Raw genomic sequence first — 18,795 nt, 5'->3', positions numbered from 1 at the left:
CTGCCTAAAATCATAGTAAGGCCACAGACAACCCAAAACACAGCACCAGATGTGGACGTGCCCACCAGAAAGACAAGATCCAGCCTCATCCACCAGAGCTCAGGCACTAGTTCCCTCCACCAGGAAGCCTACACAACCCACTGAACCAACCTTAGCCACTGGGGGCAGACACCAAAAACAACAGGAACTATGAACCTGCAGCCTGTGAAAAGGAGATCCCAAACACAGTAAGTTAAGCAAAATGAGAAGATAGAGAACCACACAGCAGATGAAGGAGCAAGGTAAAAACCTACCAGACCAAACAAATGAAGAGGAAATAGGCAGTCTACCTGAAAAAGAATTCAGAATAATGAGAGTAAAGATGATCCAAAATGTTGGAAACAGAATGTAGAAAATACAAGAAACGTTTAACAAGGATCTACAAGAACTAAAAAGCAAACAATGATGAACAACACAATAAATGAAATTAAAAATTCTCTAGAAGGAATCAAGAGCAGAATAACTGAGGCAGAAGAACGGATAAGTGACCCAGAAGATAAAATTGTGGAAGTAACTACCGCAGAGCAGAATAAAGAAAAAGAATGAAAAGAATCGAGGACAGTCTCAGAGACCACTGGTTCAACATTAAATGCAACAACATTAGAATTATAGGGGTCCCAGAACAAGAAGAGAAAAAGAAAGGGACTGAGAAAATATTTCAAGAGATTATAGTTGAAAACTTCCCTAATATGGCAAAGGAAATAGTCAATCAAGTTCAGGAAGCGCAGAGAGTCCTATACAGGATAAACCCAAGGGGAAACATGCCAAGACACATATTAATCAAACTGGCAAAAATTAAATACAAAGAAAACATATTAAAAGCAGCAAGGGAAAAACAACAAATAACACACAAGGGAATCCCCATAAGGTTAACAGCTGATCTTTCAGCAGAAACTCTGCAAGCCAGGAGGGAGTGGCAGGACATATTTAAAGTGATGAAAGGGAAAAACCTACAACCAAGATTATTCTACCCAGCAAGGATCTCATTCAGATTCAATAGAGAAATTAAAACTTTTACAGACAAGCAAAAGCTAAGAGAATTCAGCACCACCAAACCAGCTTTACAACAAACACTAAAGGAATTCTCTAGGCAGGAAACACAAGAGAAGGAAAAGACCTACAATAACAAACCCAAAACAATTAAGAAAATGGTAATAGGAACATACACATCAATAACTACCTTAAATGTAAATGGATTAAATGGTCCAACCAAAAGACATAGACTGGCTGAATGGATACAAAAACAAGATTCACATACATGCTGTCTACAAGAGACCCACTTCAGACCTAGTGACGTATACAGACTGAAAGTCAGGGGATGGAAAAAGATATTCCATGTAAATGTAAATCAAAAGAAAGCTGGAGTAGCAATTGTCATATCAGGCAAAATAGACTTTAAAATAAAGACTATTACAAGAGACAAAGAAGGACACTACATAATGATCAAGGGATCAGTCCAAGAAGAAGATATTACAATTGTAAATATTTATGCACCCAACATAGGAGCACCTCAAAACATAAGGCAAATGCTTGCAGCCATAAAACGGGATATTGACAATAATACAATCATAGTAGGGGACTTTAACACCCTACTTCCCAATGCACAGATCATCCAAAATGAAAAGAAATAAGGAAACACAAGCTTTACATGATACATTAAACAAGATGGACTTAATTGATATTTATAGGACACTCCACCCAAAAACAACAGAATACACTTTCCTCTCAAGTGTTCATGGAACATTCTCCAGGACAGATCATATCTTGGGTCACAAATCAAGCCTTAGCAAATTTAAGAAAATTGAAATCTTATCAAGTATCTTTTCTGACCACAACGCTATGAGACTAGATATCAATTAGAGGAAAAAAATCTGTAAAAAATACAAACACATGGAGGCTAAACAATACACTACTAAATACCCAAGAGATCAATGAAGAAATCAAAGGGCAAATCAAAAAATACCTAGAAAAAAATAACAATGAAAACACAACGACCCAAAACCTATGGGATGTAGCAAAAGCAGTTCTAAGAGGGAAGTTTATAGCAATACAATCCTACCTCAAGAAACAAGAAACATCTCAAATGAACAACCTAACCTTACATCTAAAGCACTTACAGAAAGAAGCACAAAAAAACCCCCCAAAGTTAGCAGAAGGAAAGAAATCATAAAGATCAGATCAGAAATAAATGAAAAAGAAATGAAGGAAACAATAGCAAAGATCAATAAAACTAAAAGCTGGTTCTTTTGAGAAGATAAACAAAATTGATAAACCATTAGCCAGACTCATCAAGAAAAAAAGGGAGAAGACTCAAATCAGTAGAATTAGAAATGAAAAAGGAGAAGTAACAACTGACACTGCAGAAATACAAACGATCATGAGAGATTACTACAAGCAACTCTATGCCAATAAAATGGACAACCTGGAAGAAATGGACAAATTCTTAGAAAGGCACAACCTTCTGAGGCTGAACCAGGAAGAAATAGAAAATATGAACAGACCAATCACAAGCACTGAAATTGAAACTGTGATTAAAAATCTTCCAACAAACAAGAAGTCCAGGACCAGATGGCTTCACAGGTGAATTCTATCAAACATTTAAAGAAGAGCTAACACCTATCCTTCTCAAACTCTTCCAAAATATTGCAGAGGGAGGAACACTCCCAAACTCATTCTATGAGGCCACCATCACGCTGATATCAAAACCAGACAAAGATGTCACAAACAAAGAAAACTACAGGCCAATATCACTGATGAACATAGATGCAAAAATCCTCAACAAAATACTAGCACACAGAATGCAGCAGCACATTAAAAGGATCATACACCATGATCAAGTGGGGTTTATCCCAGGAATGCAAGGATTCTTCAATACACGCAAATCAATCAACGTGATACACCATATTAACAAATTGAAGGAGAAAAACCATATGATCATCTCAATAGATGCAGAGAAAGCTTTCGACAAAATTCAACACCCATTTATGAAAAAAGCCCTGCAGAAAGTAGGCTTCGAGGGAACTTTCCTCAACATAATAAAGGCAATATATGACAAACCCACAGCCAACATCATCCTCAATGGTGAAAAACAGAAACCATTTCCACTAAGATCAGGAACAAGACAAGGTTGCCTACTCTCACCACTATTATTCAACATAGTTTTGGAAGTTTTAGCCACAGCAATCAGAGAAGAAAAAGAAATAAAAGGAATCCAAATCGGAAAAGAAGAAGTAAAGCTGTCACTGTTTGCAGATGACATGATACTATACATGGAGAATCCTAAAGATGCTACCAGAAAACTACTAGAGCTAATCAATGGATTTGGTAAAGTAGCAGGATACAAAATTAATGCACAGAAATCTCTTGCATTCCTATACACTAATGATGAAAAATCTGAAAGAGAAATTAAGGAAAGATTCCCATTTACCACTGCAACAAAAAGAATAAAGTATCTAGGAATAAACCTACCTAAGGAGACAAAAGACCTGTATGCAGAAAATTATAAGACACTGATGAAAGAAATTAAAGATGATACAAATAGATGGAGAGATATACCATGTTCTTGGATTGGAAGAATCAACATTGTGAAAATGACTCTACTACCCAAAGCAATCTACAGATTCAATGCAATCCCTATCAAACTACCACTGGCATTTTCCACAGAACTAGAATAAAAAATTTCACAATTTGTATGGAAACACAAAAGACCCCAAATAGCCAAAGCAATCTTTAGAAAGAAAAATGGAGCTGTAGGACTCAGGCTCCCTGACTTCAGACTATACTACAAAGCTACAGTAATCAAGACAGTATGGTACTGGCACAAAAACAGAAATATAGATCAATGGAACAGGATAGAAAGCCCAGAGATAAACCCACGCACATATGGTCACCTTATCTTTGATAAAGGAGGCAAGCATATACAGTGGAGGAAAGACAGCCTCTTTATAAGTGGTGCTGGGAAAACTGGACAGGTACATGTAAAAGTATGAAATTAGAACACTCCCTAACACCATACACAAAAATAAACTCAAAATGGATTAAAGACCTAAATGTAAGGCCAGACACTATCAAACTCTTAGAGGAAAACATAGGCAGAACACTCTATTGACATAAATCGCAGCAAGATCCTTTTTGACCCACCTCCTAGAGAAATGGAAATAAAAACAAAAATAAACAAATGGGACTTAATGAAACTTAAAAGCTTTTGCACAGCAAAGGAAACCATAAACAAGACCAAAAGACAACCCTCAGAATGGGAGAAAATATTTGCAAACGAAGCAACTGACAGAGGATTCATCTCCAAAATTTACGAGCAGCTCATGCAGCTCAGTAACAAAAAAACACACAACGCAATCCAAAAATGGGCAGAAGACCTAAATAGACATTTCTCCAAAGAAGATATACAGATTGCCAACAAACACATGAAAGAATGCTCAACATCACTAATCATTAGAGAAATGCAAATCAAAACTACAATGAGATATCATCTCACACCAGTCAGAATGGCCATCATAAAAAAATCTACAAACAATAAATGCTGGAGAGGGTGTGGAGAAAAGGGAACCCTCTTGCACTGTTGGTGGGAATGTAAATTGATACAGCCACTATGGAGAACAGTATGGAGGTTCCTTAAAAAACTAAAAATAGAACTACCATACGACCCAGCAATCCCACTACTGGGCATATATCCTGAGAAAACCATAATTCAAAAAGAGTCATGTACCACAATGTTCATTGCAGCTCTATTTACAATAGCCAGGACATGGAAGCAACCTAAGTGTCCATCAACAGATGAATGGATAAAGAAGATGTGGCACATATATACAATGGAATATTACTCAGCCATAAAAAGAAACGAAATTGAGTTATTTGTAGTGAGGTGGATGGACCTAGAGTCTGTCATACAGAGTGAAGTAAGTCAGAGAAAAACAAATACCGTATGCTAACACATATATATGGAACGTAAAAAAAAATGGTTCTGAGGAGCCTAGGGGCAGGACAGGAATGAAGACGCAGACGTGGAGAGTGGACTTGAGGACACGGGGAGGGGGAAGGGTAAGCTGGGACAAAGTGAGAGAGTGGCAATGACATATATACACTACCAAATGTAAAATAGATAGCTAGTGGGAAGCAGCTGCATAGCACAGGGAGATCAGCTTGGTGCTCTGTGACCACCTAGAGGGGTGGGATAGGGAGGATGGGAGGGAGACGCAAGAGGGAGGAGATATGGGGATATATGTATATGTATAACTGATTCACTTTGTTAAACAGCAGAAACTAACACACCATTGTAAAGCAATTATACTCCAGTAAAGATGTTAAAAAATAATAATAATAAAATAAAATAAGCAAAAAGCAGCCACTTTAGAATGTTGCTTTTATACACCATAGCCCTTTGCCCATACATATTATGTCCCTTTGTAATTCCTTTTGCACTACACTGAACACCCCACAGAGGCAGCCCCCATGTCCTGTACGTGTCTCCATCCCCAGTGGTAGCAGGCACATGACATACATTAGGTGCCCAAGACTGCTTACTGAAAAATAGTTATTAGGGCTTATGATATGCCAGGCGCTAGGTACGCTGACAAGTAAGGCCTTTCCATGGTTTCTCCCATTTAATTCTCACAGTACTGTTATCATTCACATTTATAAACGAGGATGCTAGGCTTACAGAAATTAAGTAATTTGCCTAAGGTCACATAGGTAGTAGGCCAGAGTTGAGACTTGAACCCAGTTCTTTTTGACTAAAGCACGTGCTCTGAACTGTATGCTATACTGCCTCGGCTACTGCCAAGGCAAAAAATGTAACACATAAAAACTCATATAGTGTGAGACAGACAGACACACAGACACACACACAGGAATATTATTCATCCATAAAAAAGAAGGCAATCCTGCCATTGCAACAACATGGGTGAAACTAAGGGGCATTTTACACGAAGTGAAATTAGCCAGACAGAGAGAGACAAATACTGTATGGTATCATTTATATGTGGAATCTAAAAAAACAAGAAAGCCAATCTCACAGAAACAGAATAATGGTGGTTGCCAGGGGCTAGGGCGGTAACAGGGGAGGCGATGGGGAGATATAGGTCAAAGGGTACAATCTTTTCAGTTATAAGTAAGTTCTAAGGAGCTAAAGCACAGCATGGTGACTATAGTTAATAACACAGTATTAGATACTGGGAACTTGATGAGACTACATCTTAAGCAAAATAAGAAGTTAACTATGTGAGGTAATGGATGTGTTAATTAACTTGATCTTTGTAATCATTTTACAATGTATATCAAATCATCACATTGTACACTTTAAATATATACAATAATGTCGATTATCCCTCAGTAAAGCTGGGGGAAAATCCACTTATTGTTCATTACTATCATTTAAAAGTGGTTAAGCTCAGAAATAAACCCATGCATATATGGCCAATTAATTTATGTAAAGGAGGCAAGATCACACAATGGGAAAAGGACAGTCTCTTCAATAAATGGTGTTGAGAAAACTGGACGGGCATATACAAAAGGATAAAACTGGACCACTATCGTACTTATCATACATAAAAATTAACTCAAAATGGATTAAAGACCTGAACGTAAGACCTAAAACCATAAAACTCATAGAAGAAAACGCAGGTAGTAAGCAACTTGACATCAGTCTTGGCAATGATTTTTTGGATCCAACTTCAAATTCAAAGGCAGCAAAAGCAAAAATAAACAAATGGAACTACATCAAACTAAAAAGCTTCTGCAGAGCAAAGGAAACTATCAACAAAATGAAAAGGCAGCCTACAGAATGGGAGAGGTATTTGCAAACAATATATCTGATAAGGGGTTAATGTCCAAAATATACAAAGAACTCATACAACTGAATATCAAAAAAAAAAACAAAATACCACCAACCCAATTAATTAAAAATTATTGGGTTAACCCAATTAACACAATAGACATTTTTCCAAAGATGACATAGAGATGGCCAACAGGCCCATGAAAAGATGCTCAACATCATTAATCATCAGGGAAATGCAAATCAAAACCACAGTGAGGTTTCACCTCACACCCGTCAGAATGTCTATTATCAAAAAGACAAAAAATAACAAGGGTGGGCAAGGATGTGGAGAAACGGGAACCCTTGTGCTCTGTTGGTGGGAATTTAAACTGGTGCAGCCAGTATGGAAAATTGTATGGAGGTTCCTCAAAAAATTGAAAATAGAACTACCATATGATCCAGCAGTTCCACTTCTGGGTATTTACCCAAAGAATACGAAAACACTAATTTGAAAAGATTTACGTACCCCCATATCCACAGCAGCCTTATTTACATTAGCCAAGATGTGGAAACAACCGAAGCGTCCAGAGATGGATGAATGGGTAAAGAAGATGGGGTTTATACACACACAGTGGACTAGTGCTCCTGTAACCGAGCAGGACCCTATGGGGCCTTCCCAGGACAGACCCCTCCCCGATACCCTCTGTTTTAGCCCCTCTCTGAAGGACCTAGATAACAGTATCGGATGTGCATTTCCTGAGCTGTCCTGCAGATACTAAAACCACCACCGAATGGAAGAAACTAACTACCTGATGACCAGGAGCACACAGCCCCCAGACCCACTGGAGCCTGAGGACTGATGATGTGACACTGCCCTGTTACCTCACCATCAACCAATCAGAGACTTGTGCACAGGCAGATTACATACTCTGCGACTCCCCTCCCTCACCTGGCCTTTAAACGCTTTCCTGAAACCCACCGGGGAGTTCAGGTGTTTTGAACACTAGCTTCCCTGGACTCCTTGCTTGGTAAGGAGTTCACCCTGCAGTGAACGGTGCACTTCCCTTCCCACAACCCGGTGTCAGAAACTGGCTTTACTGAGTGCAGGCAAACGGACCCAAGTTCGGTTCGGTAACACTCACACATTAAAAAAAAAATGGAGGGGCTTCCCTGGTGGCGCAGTGGCTGAGAATCTGCCTGCCAATGCAGGGGACATGGGTTCGAGCCCTGGTCTGGGAAGATCCCACATGACGCGGAGCAGCTGAGCCCGTGAGCCACAATTACTGAGCCTGCGCGTCTGGAGCCTGTGCTCCGCAACAAGAGAGGCCGCGATAGTGAGAGGCCCGCGCACCGCGATGAAGAGTGGCCCCCGCTCGCCGCAACTAGAGAAAGCCCTCGCACAGAAACGAAGACCCAACACAGTCATAAATAAATAAATAAATAAATAAATAAAAGAACGTGAATTTCTTAAAAAAAAAAAAAAAAAAAAAAAAAATAACCAAATAATCACTCTGTTTTCTGCCATCACTCAAATTTTTACATAATCCACAGATGGGGGATCCTAAAAAGCCTTGCATATATCCCAAGCCAGTCTGCAATCAAACTGAGGAGGCAGCCCAAGGGTGGCAGGCAGGTACCCGCAGTTCTAACGTACAGTGAGAACTAAGTCAGGGACACGTGACATTTTCACACACGTAATCCCAAGTCACGGGTAGCCTGTAGGGTTCAGGCAGCTGGCATATGATGACTAAAGTAGGCTAGCTGTTCGATGAAGACAATTAGTAAACGACCCTTTCCTCAGTGTCAAAATCAAGCTGCAGTGGGGACTCTGGCACGTCTCAGCCTCATCCAAAGAGTCCCCATTGAACGCCAGCCAACTGGCGCCATCTGGAAAGACAGGTCATGTTGCCAGATCTTCCAAGTTTCAAGAAAAGTCAGAAATACACTTTATGTGTCTTGACTCTTTAAAATTGTGGTAAAAGACATATGAAGTTTACCATCTTTATAACATCTTTAAGTGTACAGTTCATTAGTGTTAACTACATTCACATTATTGTGCAATGAATCTCCAGAACTTTTCCATCATGCAAAACTGAAAGTCCTAGAGATGATCATACTAAGTAAAGTAAGCCAGACAGAGAAAGACAAATATCATACGATATCACTTATATGTGAAATCTAAAAAAATGATAAAAAAATGAACTTATTTATAAAACAGAAATAGACTCACAGACATAGAAAACAAACTCATGGTTACCAAAGGGGAAAGATGGGGGGAGGGATAAATTAGGAGTTTGGGATTAACATATACACACTACCATATACAAAACAGATGAAGAACAAGGACCTATTGTATCGCACAGGGAACTATACTCAATATTTTGTAAATACCCTATAAGGGAAAACAATCTGAAAAGGAACATATATAGATATAGATATATGAATCACTGCGCTGTACACCTGAAACTAACACAGTATCGTAAATCAACTATACTTCAGTTAAAAAAATAAATAAAATAAAGTCTATACCCAATAAACAACAACTCTCCATTTTCTCCTTCCCCAGACCCTGGCAACCACCATTCCACTTTCTATGAGTTTGACTACTTTAGATACCTTGATTTTTTTTAATGTTGGCAACTAATTAAAATTTATACCGTTCTGGGTGACTACCCATTTGTGACTGCTTGTGATTACTCAAAACACTTCAGTGTTTCAAAAATGCAAAAGCCAGCTGATAAAACACAGGTATAGCACTAACATCAAAGTCAAGGACAAATTTTAGAGTTCAGATGTGCTTTTCTTGCCCTTACTTGTACTCTGAGAAAAAGATTAAAGCTTTGAGATATGCTTTACATGAATTCTTACCATGCCTGCTTGATGTAAGAACCACATGAGGTAGTCTTCCTGAATGTCCACAAGACTGGAAATCTCAGGAATATAAAATGTATCATATTCCACATGCGTCACTTTAAGATTTACCTGATGAAGAACAAAACAAGGACAACTAAGGCCCAGGCAACTGGTAAACGGCTTCCCATAGAACATCTCGGTATATCATTTTACCCTACTATCTCTTCATCCCTCCCCCCTCTGGCTCTTCTCTATGCTCACCTTGTATAACTTCTCCAAGAGCTTGAGCGCTGCTGTAACATAATTGTTAAACAGTACAGGAATTAAGAATGTCTTTCTTCCTCTCAGTAGATAAACGACTGCACCTTTATAGAGGTTTACCAGCTTCGTGAAGTATCTCGGGCATACCTGAGACCACCAGTTATCTTTAGAAAGAAAGGAAAGACATATTTCAACATGTGACCTTCATCAAGTATTGATGTCTTCTGCCTACTAGCTAAAAACTGCTCCAGCTAGAAGATAAGCATTAGTCTAAAATACAGTTTCCCAAAACTAACTTTAAAAAGAATCCATTAAAGCATTTCTGGAGAGAGTGGCAGCTGTACGAGAATCCTGGAGCTTTGTTATAAAGCTTTATCTGATTTTTTCCTCAAGGACTCATCCAGAAGGCTAATCTAGAAGTCCAGTTCCAAGGGCACATGCGGACAAGATGCTCGGGCACGTATTTCGGGCAGGAGCATTCACATATCCTCGTCCTTTCAGCCCTCTTCTCACCCACCACCTAAGTCCTGCAAAAAAACCCCCAAACTTTTAAAAGTCAGGTAATATTCCTTCAAAGATTGCTATCTCTACCTCACAGTCTATTAGAACACCTGAGAAAATATGCCCCAAAGGGCTTTGGAGCTTAAAAAAAATTAAGGACTAACATCTTACTAGTGCTTTCGTGATTATCTGTAGAACGGTTCCACCGTCTACAAAAGGTGGAAGCAACATGGAAAAGCCAGTGATTCCCTCCTGAGCCACACAGGTCTCTTTACTCACGGGGAGACCACACTCAAGTAACGTCCTAGTCCTTATGGAACACAGAAGTTACTGAGCTGCAGTGAATACCTAAAAAGAAGTTACCAGGAAAAAATAAAATAAAAGGAAAAAGCCAGGTGACAGACGTTCTGCATTTGATTAATAAAAACATCTCAGGCTCTACTCCCATGAGAGACACTCTCCAATTCACTGAGGAACGGAAGGTTCTTATCTCAGCAAAGTGTCCGTAGCCTGCAAAAATCAGTGTGGGCTCAACTGTCCTAAAAAAGAAAAACAAAACAAACATTTGGTAAGTCTCCATTAAGGTCATTTTCTTCCTCTCCTTTTCTGGAGACCTGTGTATCACACCCCAACTGTTCATTTCACTCCCACCCCCTAAATTAGGTATAAGAGAAAAAACAACAGATGGACACTAATTCTGAGGCACTATTAACCACTAGCAAGTGCAGGAGGAGAAAAAAATAAAGTCCAATAATCTAACTTTGTGGATATTTAAAAATCAAGATTAGTTTGGCGTAAATCATTTCAAATAACCTAAATAACGGTTCGATTTGTTTAAACTGCAAATTAGAAATTAACAGCAAAGAAAGAAAAGTTTAAGTGTTAAGGATATTAAATGGCAACAAATAGATTCTTGCATGTCAATCCACCAGGAGCCAACGGTCACACGAATAAAATAAAAAGCACAAAACCTCTGGTATTCAGTGTAGCAAATCACCTAAGACTTTGCTGGGGTTTGTATCCAGCCGCAGAATGGCCATAGCCAGGGGAATAGTCAACGTTATGTAATACTTAGAATCCTGGAGCAGGGGAAACTCGGGTAGTATTAAGTAGATTCTCATTGCTTCAACATCTGGTGGTGAACTTGACAACTGAGGGATCAGGCAACTTTCAAAGCTATTTAAGATCTGCATGAGAGAAAAGAGTACTGAGAAATTCAAACACACCTGAGATCTAGTTACCTGATCTCTAAATTCATAAACTATTTGAGAGACTCTCAACTCTCATTCATTCAGTATGTACTCAAGACCCTCTATGAGCCAGGCACTGGTCTGGGCACTCAGGATACATCAGTGAAAAGAAAAGCCAAAGATCTGTGCCCATGCAGGCCTTACACTCTGGGGGAGCATTTCCTTAGAAAAACTTAAGCCAGAGAGAAAGTTAAAGGTAGGTCAAATTCCCAAAGCGAGTATTTTACAGAGTTATGATGTATACAAGACTTCTGCCTTTTCATCCTACTCTTTCTTTTCCTCTTGAAAGTCAACTTATTTCAATGCAAAAATGCATTTTTAAGCACGCACTTTGTAAAAGTAAAAAAACATACCTGTTCTAGAATCAGGGAGTGCTGAGAGTTCATTAACTTCTCAAATAACACTCTAGTTGAGTTCAGGTCAATCCCAGGGATTTTGGGACTTGTTTTAAAATGCTCATCAATCCTAAACAAACAAAAACAAAAAATATGTATAGCACAGGGAACTCTACTTAATGCACTGTGGTGACCTAAATGGGAAGGAAATCCAGAAAAGAGGGGATAGATGTATATGTAAAGCTGAATCATCTTGTTGTACAGTAGAAACTAACACAACATTGTAAAGCAATTATACTCCAATAAAAATTAATTTAAAAAAAATATGTAATAAAAGAAAAACAAAGCGAACACCCTGATAGGTAGGAATTATAAAGCTGTCAACAAAATACATACTCTACATACTGATCAGATGATCAGATTTAAATCTGACCTGGCGGACCAGATGCACAAAAACATTAACTTTGGGGAAACCCGACAGAATAAATCTCTCTAGAATCCCTTTTTCAAGATGATCTTAAAATTTTCAACTCTTGGGCTTCCCTGGTGGCGCAGTGGTTAAGAATCCACCTGCCAATGCAGGGGACACGGGTTCAACCCCTGGTCCGGGAGGATCCCACACGCGGAGCAACTAAGCCCGTGCGCCACAGCTACTGAGCCCGCGCTCTAGAGTCCGCAAGCCACAACTACTGAGGTCTGTGCGCCTAGAGCCCGTGCTCCGCAACAAGAGAAGCCACCGCAGTGAGAAGCCAGTGCACCGCAACGAAGAGTAGCCCCCGCTCGCCGCAACTAGAGAAAGCCCACGTGCAGCAACGAAGACCCAACACAGCCAAAAATAAGTTAATTAATTAAAAAAATTTTTTTTCAAGTCTTTTTTCCTTCAAGTCAAAGTACAAGGATCATCATTTCAATATGAGGCTGTCTTGAAATTTATATGCACAGTGTTATTTTCCTGATTGACTTTTGTATTTTTGACTCTTTCTGTCATTGTGGTACATTGAACTAGACGTAGATGCTATGCCTAGGTGCAAAAAACATCCCTTGTGCAAACTGGCCCACTCATCAACAAATGCCAAGTTTAAAGCAAGTAGTTTTTAAAAAATCAGATCTACAATAAATGCACAGTTAATGCCTCGCTCAGTTAACACAAGGGATACGACTACATTCACTCAAGGACTAATTTCACTGCTACTGTTTTTAACTTCCGAGCAACTAATCATTTTTCTAACCTTAAATAAAGTCTTAGTTTTTTAGAGACTTGGAGAATGTCTCTTTTAAATTCCCACTCTTGAACATACCACATCTGCTAATTACAACAGGACTATCTATTTGCAAAACAGCCTTCTGTTTATGCATAACAGACACATTCAGATAGTTTTAATACCATCTGACATCATTGTTTTAATCTATAAAAAATAAGTAGAGTTTCTAACATTTGAAAAAAACCATAATTATATGTATTGGAACCTAAGTGGTCAAACAAGAGGAGCTACTTAGACTTTGTTTGTTGGATCTTTTGTCACTGCCGTTCTAAAAATAAATTTGCCCAAAACATAGAAATTAACTCCACTGTCCCATAGGTAACCGTCCATATGCTTAGAAGTACCTTCTGCTATGCTGTTAAGAAAAAACAAAATATTTTATCTACATGTATTTATGCTTTGTTAAACTGGATCTTCATTTTCACTGGTTTACTACGATGTATTTTACATAAAGCAGGAGGAGCAGAACTCCAGAAATAGCACCAAAGTCCATTTTTAAAAGAAAAGGTTTTACCCACAAATCTACAGAATCCATGATACTAAGGATGGAGAGCCTAAGAAATCCGGCCAAGAGCCATTCCCAACTTTCATAAAAGCTGTCCTTCTAGAATAAGATTTCTCAACCTTGGGACTACTGATTTTTGGGGTTGGATAATTGTTTTCGGGGTGGGTGGAATTGTGAGATGTTTGGCAGCATCTCTGGCCTTTGCCCACTAGATGCCAGTCGTATATTCTCCACCACTGTAACAACCAAAAAATGTCACTAGAGATTGCTGAATGTCCCCTGGGAAGCAAATCAGCCTGGTTGAGAACCACTATTCTAAAAGACCAACGTTAGCACAATACAGAATATTTTTCCCTGGAGGAAAAGCCTAAGGATTGACTCTGAAATGAACTGGATGAGCTCATTTCAGTTGCCCTAATGATACAAGTAAATGACTTCGCAATCTTTAACTGTAACTGAACAGAGTTTCTGAAGCAATCTCTTGCAACCCAGTTAGGGACAGAATTTGGGGCAGGGATGGAGCGGGAGATGAGATTCACACACAGAACTGAAGTCTAAGTCTTTATGGGATTTCATTAGCCTTGCCACTGGCAGGAAAAGGATAGAAAGATGGTCACGACTTGGGATCACCAAAGATCAAAACCTATGACAAGACCCTTCTGCTGCAGCAAGTTCCTGAGGGGGATATTTGCAGAAGGGATAAGGCCCAGCCAAGAAACATTATTTACAACCTGGGAGTTCAGGCCAAATGTAATTTCCTGGTGGGCTGGGCTGGCCCTGAGTCCAAGGAGTCCCTGAAGCCTCCTTGGAACTTTTTCCCTAAATTCACTCTTCTTGAGAAAAGAAAAAACTATGGGAAAGCAAACCAAAGAAACCAAGGAGATTATTTAAAGAATTAAGCATTTAGGAATAAATACGATTAACATTTTGGAATGCCCTGAAAAATCTTACTTCTGACTACACAACCCTTTCTGAGATGCCGTCTCTCTCTCTGGTAACCTGCTTCTCTGCCAGCCAGGCACGAATCAGGATCGCTCTTCCTGAGGTCCTCTCGCTCATCATCACTGGGCGTTCCAATTTCTGTGCAAACCACTGGCTCATCCACTGGATTAAGGCCAACCACCATCAAAGAGAACAGAAGTCTAGGGGATTCCCTGGTGGCGCAGTGGTTGAGAATCTGCCTGCTAATGCTGGGGACACGGGTTCGGGCCCTCATCTGGGAAGATCCCACATGCCACGGAGCAGCTGGGCCCGTGAGCCACAACTACTGAGCCTGCGCGTCTGGAGCCTGTGCTCCGCAACAAGAGAGGCCGCGACAGTGAGAGGCCCGCGCACCGCGATGAGGAGTGGCCCCCGCTCGCCGCAACTAGAGAAAGCCCTCGCACAGAAACGAAGACCCAACACAACCATAAATAAAAAAATTAATTAATTAATTAAAAGAGAACAGAAGTCTTTCATGGCCTTTGCTGAGTAAGTATTTGCATCACATGTGGGGGTTTTTGTTTTTTTTTTTTAAAGACTCTAAATCACTTACTTTTTCTCAAGAAAACTTCCATTCCAACAGGCTGCAGAAGATAATATCTGAATGACACCGCTGCTCAGAAAGAAAAAAGGAGGGAAGCCTTTAATAATTACAAATAAATGGTTGTTTAAGCATTAACAACAGGTTTAGTCCTCTATTCCAGGGTTCCATTAATAGCCGCTTTTTCTTACCCAGGTGAAGCCTTGGAAAACGTACATTGCTTTAGAGAAACATTGTGTCATGTCTCAAGATGGACAAGAGCGTAAGTTTTCCGTAAGTCATGTTAAAATAAAAAGACAGCATCAAAGCTACCAAAAGAAAACTCTTGGGCCTAAGAATAATGATCTTGAACGTTCTTTTCCCACCGATCATCTAAGACACTCCCCGCCTCACCTCCAAAAGTGAACGCAAAATAAAACCAAAAACAGAGAAGCTGAGCTGCTATTTATCAAGCACAGAAAGTATCTTTGTGAATTAATAACCAAACAAGTACTTCCTTCTATTTTGTTGCCCATCTGAGAAAGAAACTAAAAGTAAGTGAAGTAAGTGTTTATTCCTATTAGCTAAATTACATAGTTTCTGAGGAAACCGCTAGTTTCTCAGGACCCAGGGTGAAACTGCAGTCCGGAACCCCGGATTCTCTTATTTAATATAAGGAAAAGGGAAGGACTAAAACAAATATACGGTTGAGGAGGGGATCACAGTAACTTCTATTAATCAGAGAATCCAGGTCAGGAAAGATCTTTAGAGACCATTTCTTGCATCCTGTCCTTTTGTATATAAGAAAACTAAGAATTAGTAAAGTGCCAAGGTCCCAGCCAAGGAGGTCTCAGTCCCCCCACCCCTCCCACGGTGAGTCTAGTCCCCCAGCCCCCTTCCCTGCCACCTTCCAGCCTGAGCGTCCCAGCAGAACCACCCAAAGCTAGAGGGATTCGGAGGACCACCATGGAGCTGCTCTAGGGCATTCCCAATGACCCTCCACTCAAAAAGCTGCCACCTGGTGTGCCCAAAGTTTAGGGCCCTGGGCATTTGCTCCACTACGATCTCTATCATAAAGCAAGATGCTTTACACACATTTCTGGGAACCGTCACCACCTAATATTCAGCCTGATTCATTCATTCCCAAGAATGAGACTCTGCAGAAAAAAGGAAAAGCTGAGGAAAGCCAATAAAATGTGTAAAAATGTAAAAAAAAAAAAAAAAAAAATTCTCTTTTAAGAATGAAATAGGTCTATCCTTAACACAGGATAGAAAGAACCTATCCAAGAATAAACCACCTCTTAAGATGGAGAGAGAGAAAGAGAGATGTCCTGGTAACACCATTCGAATCCTGAAGCTAGTCCTAATCTTTTGAACATCTCAGTTATTTAAAAGCATAAGTTGCTTTTTTTTAAAAAAAAAAAAAAAAGTACTAAAGTTGGCCACTGAAAGATTCTTGACTAAAAGTTTTTTTAAAAAAATGATTAAAGACAGAGCTTGAGCTACCTACAAAGCTCCAGGTAACAATATCTAACAGGAAATTAGAACTATAGTGCTCAAAACAGAGGTCAAAGGCTAGAGACACATGATATCTATTGGCAAAAAAAAATGATTAGGTAGTGGACATTTTTGAAAGAGATTATTTTTTTTCTTCTAGTTTTACTGATATAATTGACACACAACACTGTGTAAGTTAAGGTGTACAGCATAATGACCTGACTTACATACATCATGAAATGATGATCACAGTAAGTTTAGGGAACATCCATCATCTCATACAGGTACAAAATTAGAGAAATAGAAAAAAATTTTTTGGGGCTTCCCTGGTGGCGCAGTGGTTGAGAGTCTGCCTGCCAATGCAGGAGACAGGGGTTCGAGCCCTGGTCTGGGAGGATCCCACATACCGCAGAGCAACTGGGCACATGAGCCACAATTGTTGAGCCTGCGCATCTGGAGCCTGTGTGCATCTGGAGCCTGTGCTCCGCAACAAGAGAGGCCGCGATAATGAGGGGCCTGTGCACCGCGATGAAGAGTGGCCCCCACTTGCCGCAACTAGAGAAAGCCCTCGCACAGAAACGAAGACCAACACAGACATAAAAATAAATTAATAATAAATAAATTTTAAAAAAAAAAAAAAAAAAAGAAAAAAATTTTTTTTCCTTGTGATGAGAACTCTTAGGGTTTGCTCTCTAAGCAACTTTCATATATAACATACAGCAGTGTTCATTATATTTATCATGTTGTACATAACATCCTTAGTGCTTATTTATCTTATAACTGGAAGTTTGCACTTTTTGACTTTCATCCAATAAGAAAAAGACTATTTTTAAAACATCTATAAAACTCTATAATTTTATTTTTATTTTTAATAACCACAAGTGGGATAAGAGTAGAAACATTTTGTAAATAAAACTAAAGCTCATCTTTTGATAAGATAAGGAGAATTATATTAACAGGAATAACAAAGTAAATAAGTTAAAACATATACAGAAGCACACACACATATCTTTGAGAGGCAGCCTTACAGCACAGACTGGCTAGATGGCAGTGTTTGAATCTTGGCTGTACCTCTTGACAGCTTTGTGACCCTGAACAAGACACTTAATCCTTTTGTGTCTCAACTTCCTTATCTACAAAAAGGGATAATACATGTACCTACTAAATAGGGTTGATTTGAAAATTAAATGAGTTAAGTGTTTAAGTGCTTTACTTGTATTAATTCTTAAATAATAATATATGAAGAACATAGTAAGTACATGTAAGTGTTGATTATTATTATGCATTTGGGATTTAATGAAAAAATGTTTTCCCTATGCAATTTACCTTTACAATTTTATATTCTTTAGACTAATAGCAAATTAGTTTCCATTTCCTCAGCATACACTAAATGGCAGGAAGGGAAAAAAAATATCAGAAATTGAGTGGTATAAAGAAAACTAATTTGACACTGAACTGTCCATAAACAATTAAAAAAAATACCTAGTACATCTTCACAAGAAAAATTTATAATACTGTGAAATTTAAACCAAGAAAAATTTACAACACTGTGAAATTTAAATTAATCATATTTTTCCATCTTCTTTCTGGATGCTTTCACTCACACCTCTCCATAGTGTCTAATAGTCTCATACTCTCCATTTATCCCCTGAGTTCCACAATATTACAAAGATCATGCAATTATCTTCCAAACCAGGACACGTTTGAGAGTAAAGAAAAAATTATTAATAATCACATCAGGAGAACAGGTGTAAATCATAGTCCAAGCAATCCAGGACACCATGGCCAAGATTTTCCCCTGCTCCTCAAGGACATAGGTCATATGAGCTTTCTGTGGCAGATAATTATTTGACTACTTCCTCACCCAGACAACATATGTACTTCAATAGTTAGCTTAACCCAAATATGAGAATTCCAAGCATCTTTTGTTGTAAGACAAGGAACAATTTTGGACATAAAAGGCTACCCTTAGCACCAATAAGGGACTGAGCGACTATAGCCTTTGAATCTGGGAAATCCCGC

At 39.1% G+C, this 18,795-nt stretch overlaps 1 protein-coding gene across 6 annotated transcripts in view; it reads right to left on the bottom strand.

Moving 5' to 3' along the window:
- The window catches only part of HERC3 (HECT and RLD domain containing E3 ubiquitin protein ligase 3), a 513,145-nt gene that overhangs the window by 412,951 nt on the left and 81,399 nt on the right, over positions 1-18,795 (bottom strand). For 3 of the 6 annotated variants that reach the window (XM_059922399.1, XM_059922398.1, XM_059922400.1), the window contains 5 exons: positions 15,310-15,369; positions 12,027-12,138; positions 11,421-11,610; positions 9,923-10,086; positions 9,677-9,790 (listed from right to left, as the gene is read on the bottom strand). In XM_059922399.1, the coding sequence (XP_059778382.1) occupies positions 9,677-9,790; positions 9,923-10,086; positions 11,421-11,610; positions 12,027-12,138; positions 15,310-15,369 (640 nt within the window). Of the gene's footprint in view, positions 1-9,676; positions 9,791-9,922; positions 10,087-11,420; positions 11,611-12,026; positions 12,139-15,309; positions 15,370-18,795 lie in introns of those variants that run through there. The other 3 variants (XM_059922402.1, XM_059922403.1, XM_059922404.1) reach the window with 3 other exon arrangements.

Source organism: Balaenoptera ricei, chromosome 5, assembly GCF_028023285.1.
Source record: "Balaenoptera ricei isolate mBalRic1 chromosome 5, mBalRic1.hap2, whole genome shotgun sequence".
Taxonomy (NCBI): Eukaryota; Metazoa; Chordata; class Mammalia; order Artiodactyla; family Balaenopteridae; genus Balaenoptera; species Balaenoptera ricei.
This window is presented reverse-complemented; position numbering and strand designations above follow the sequence as displayed.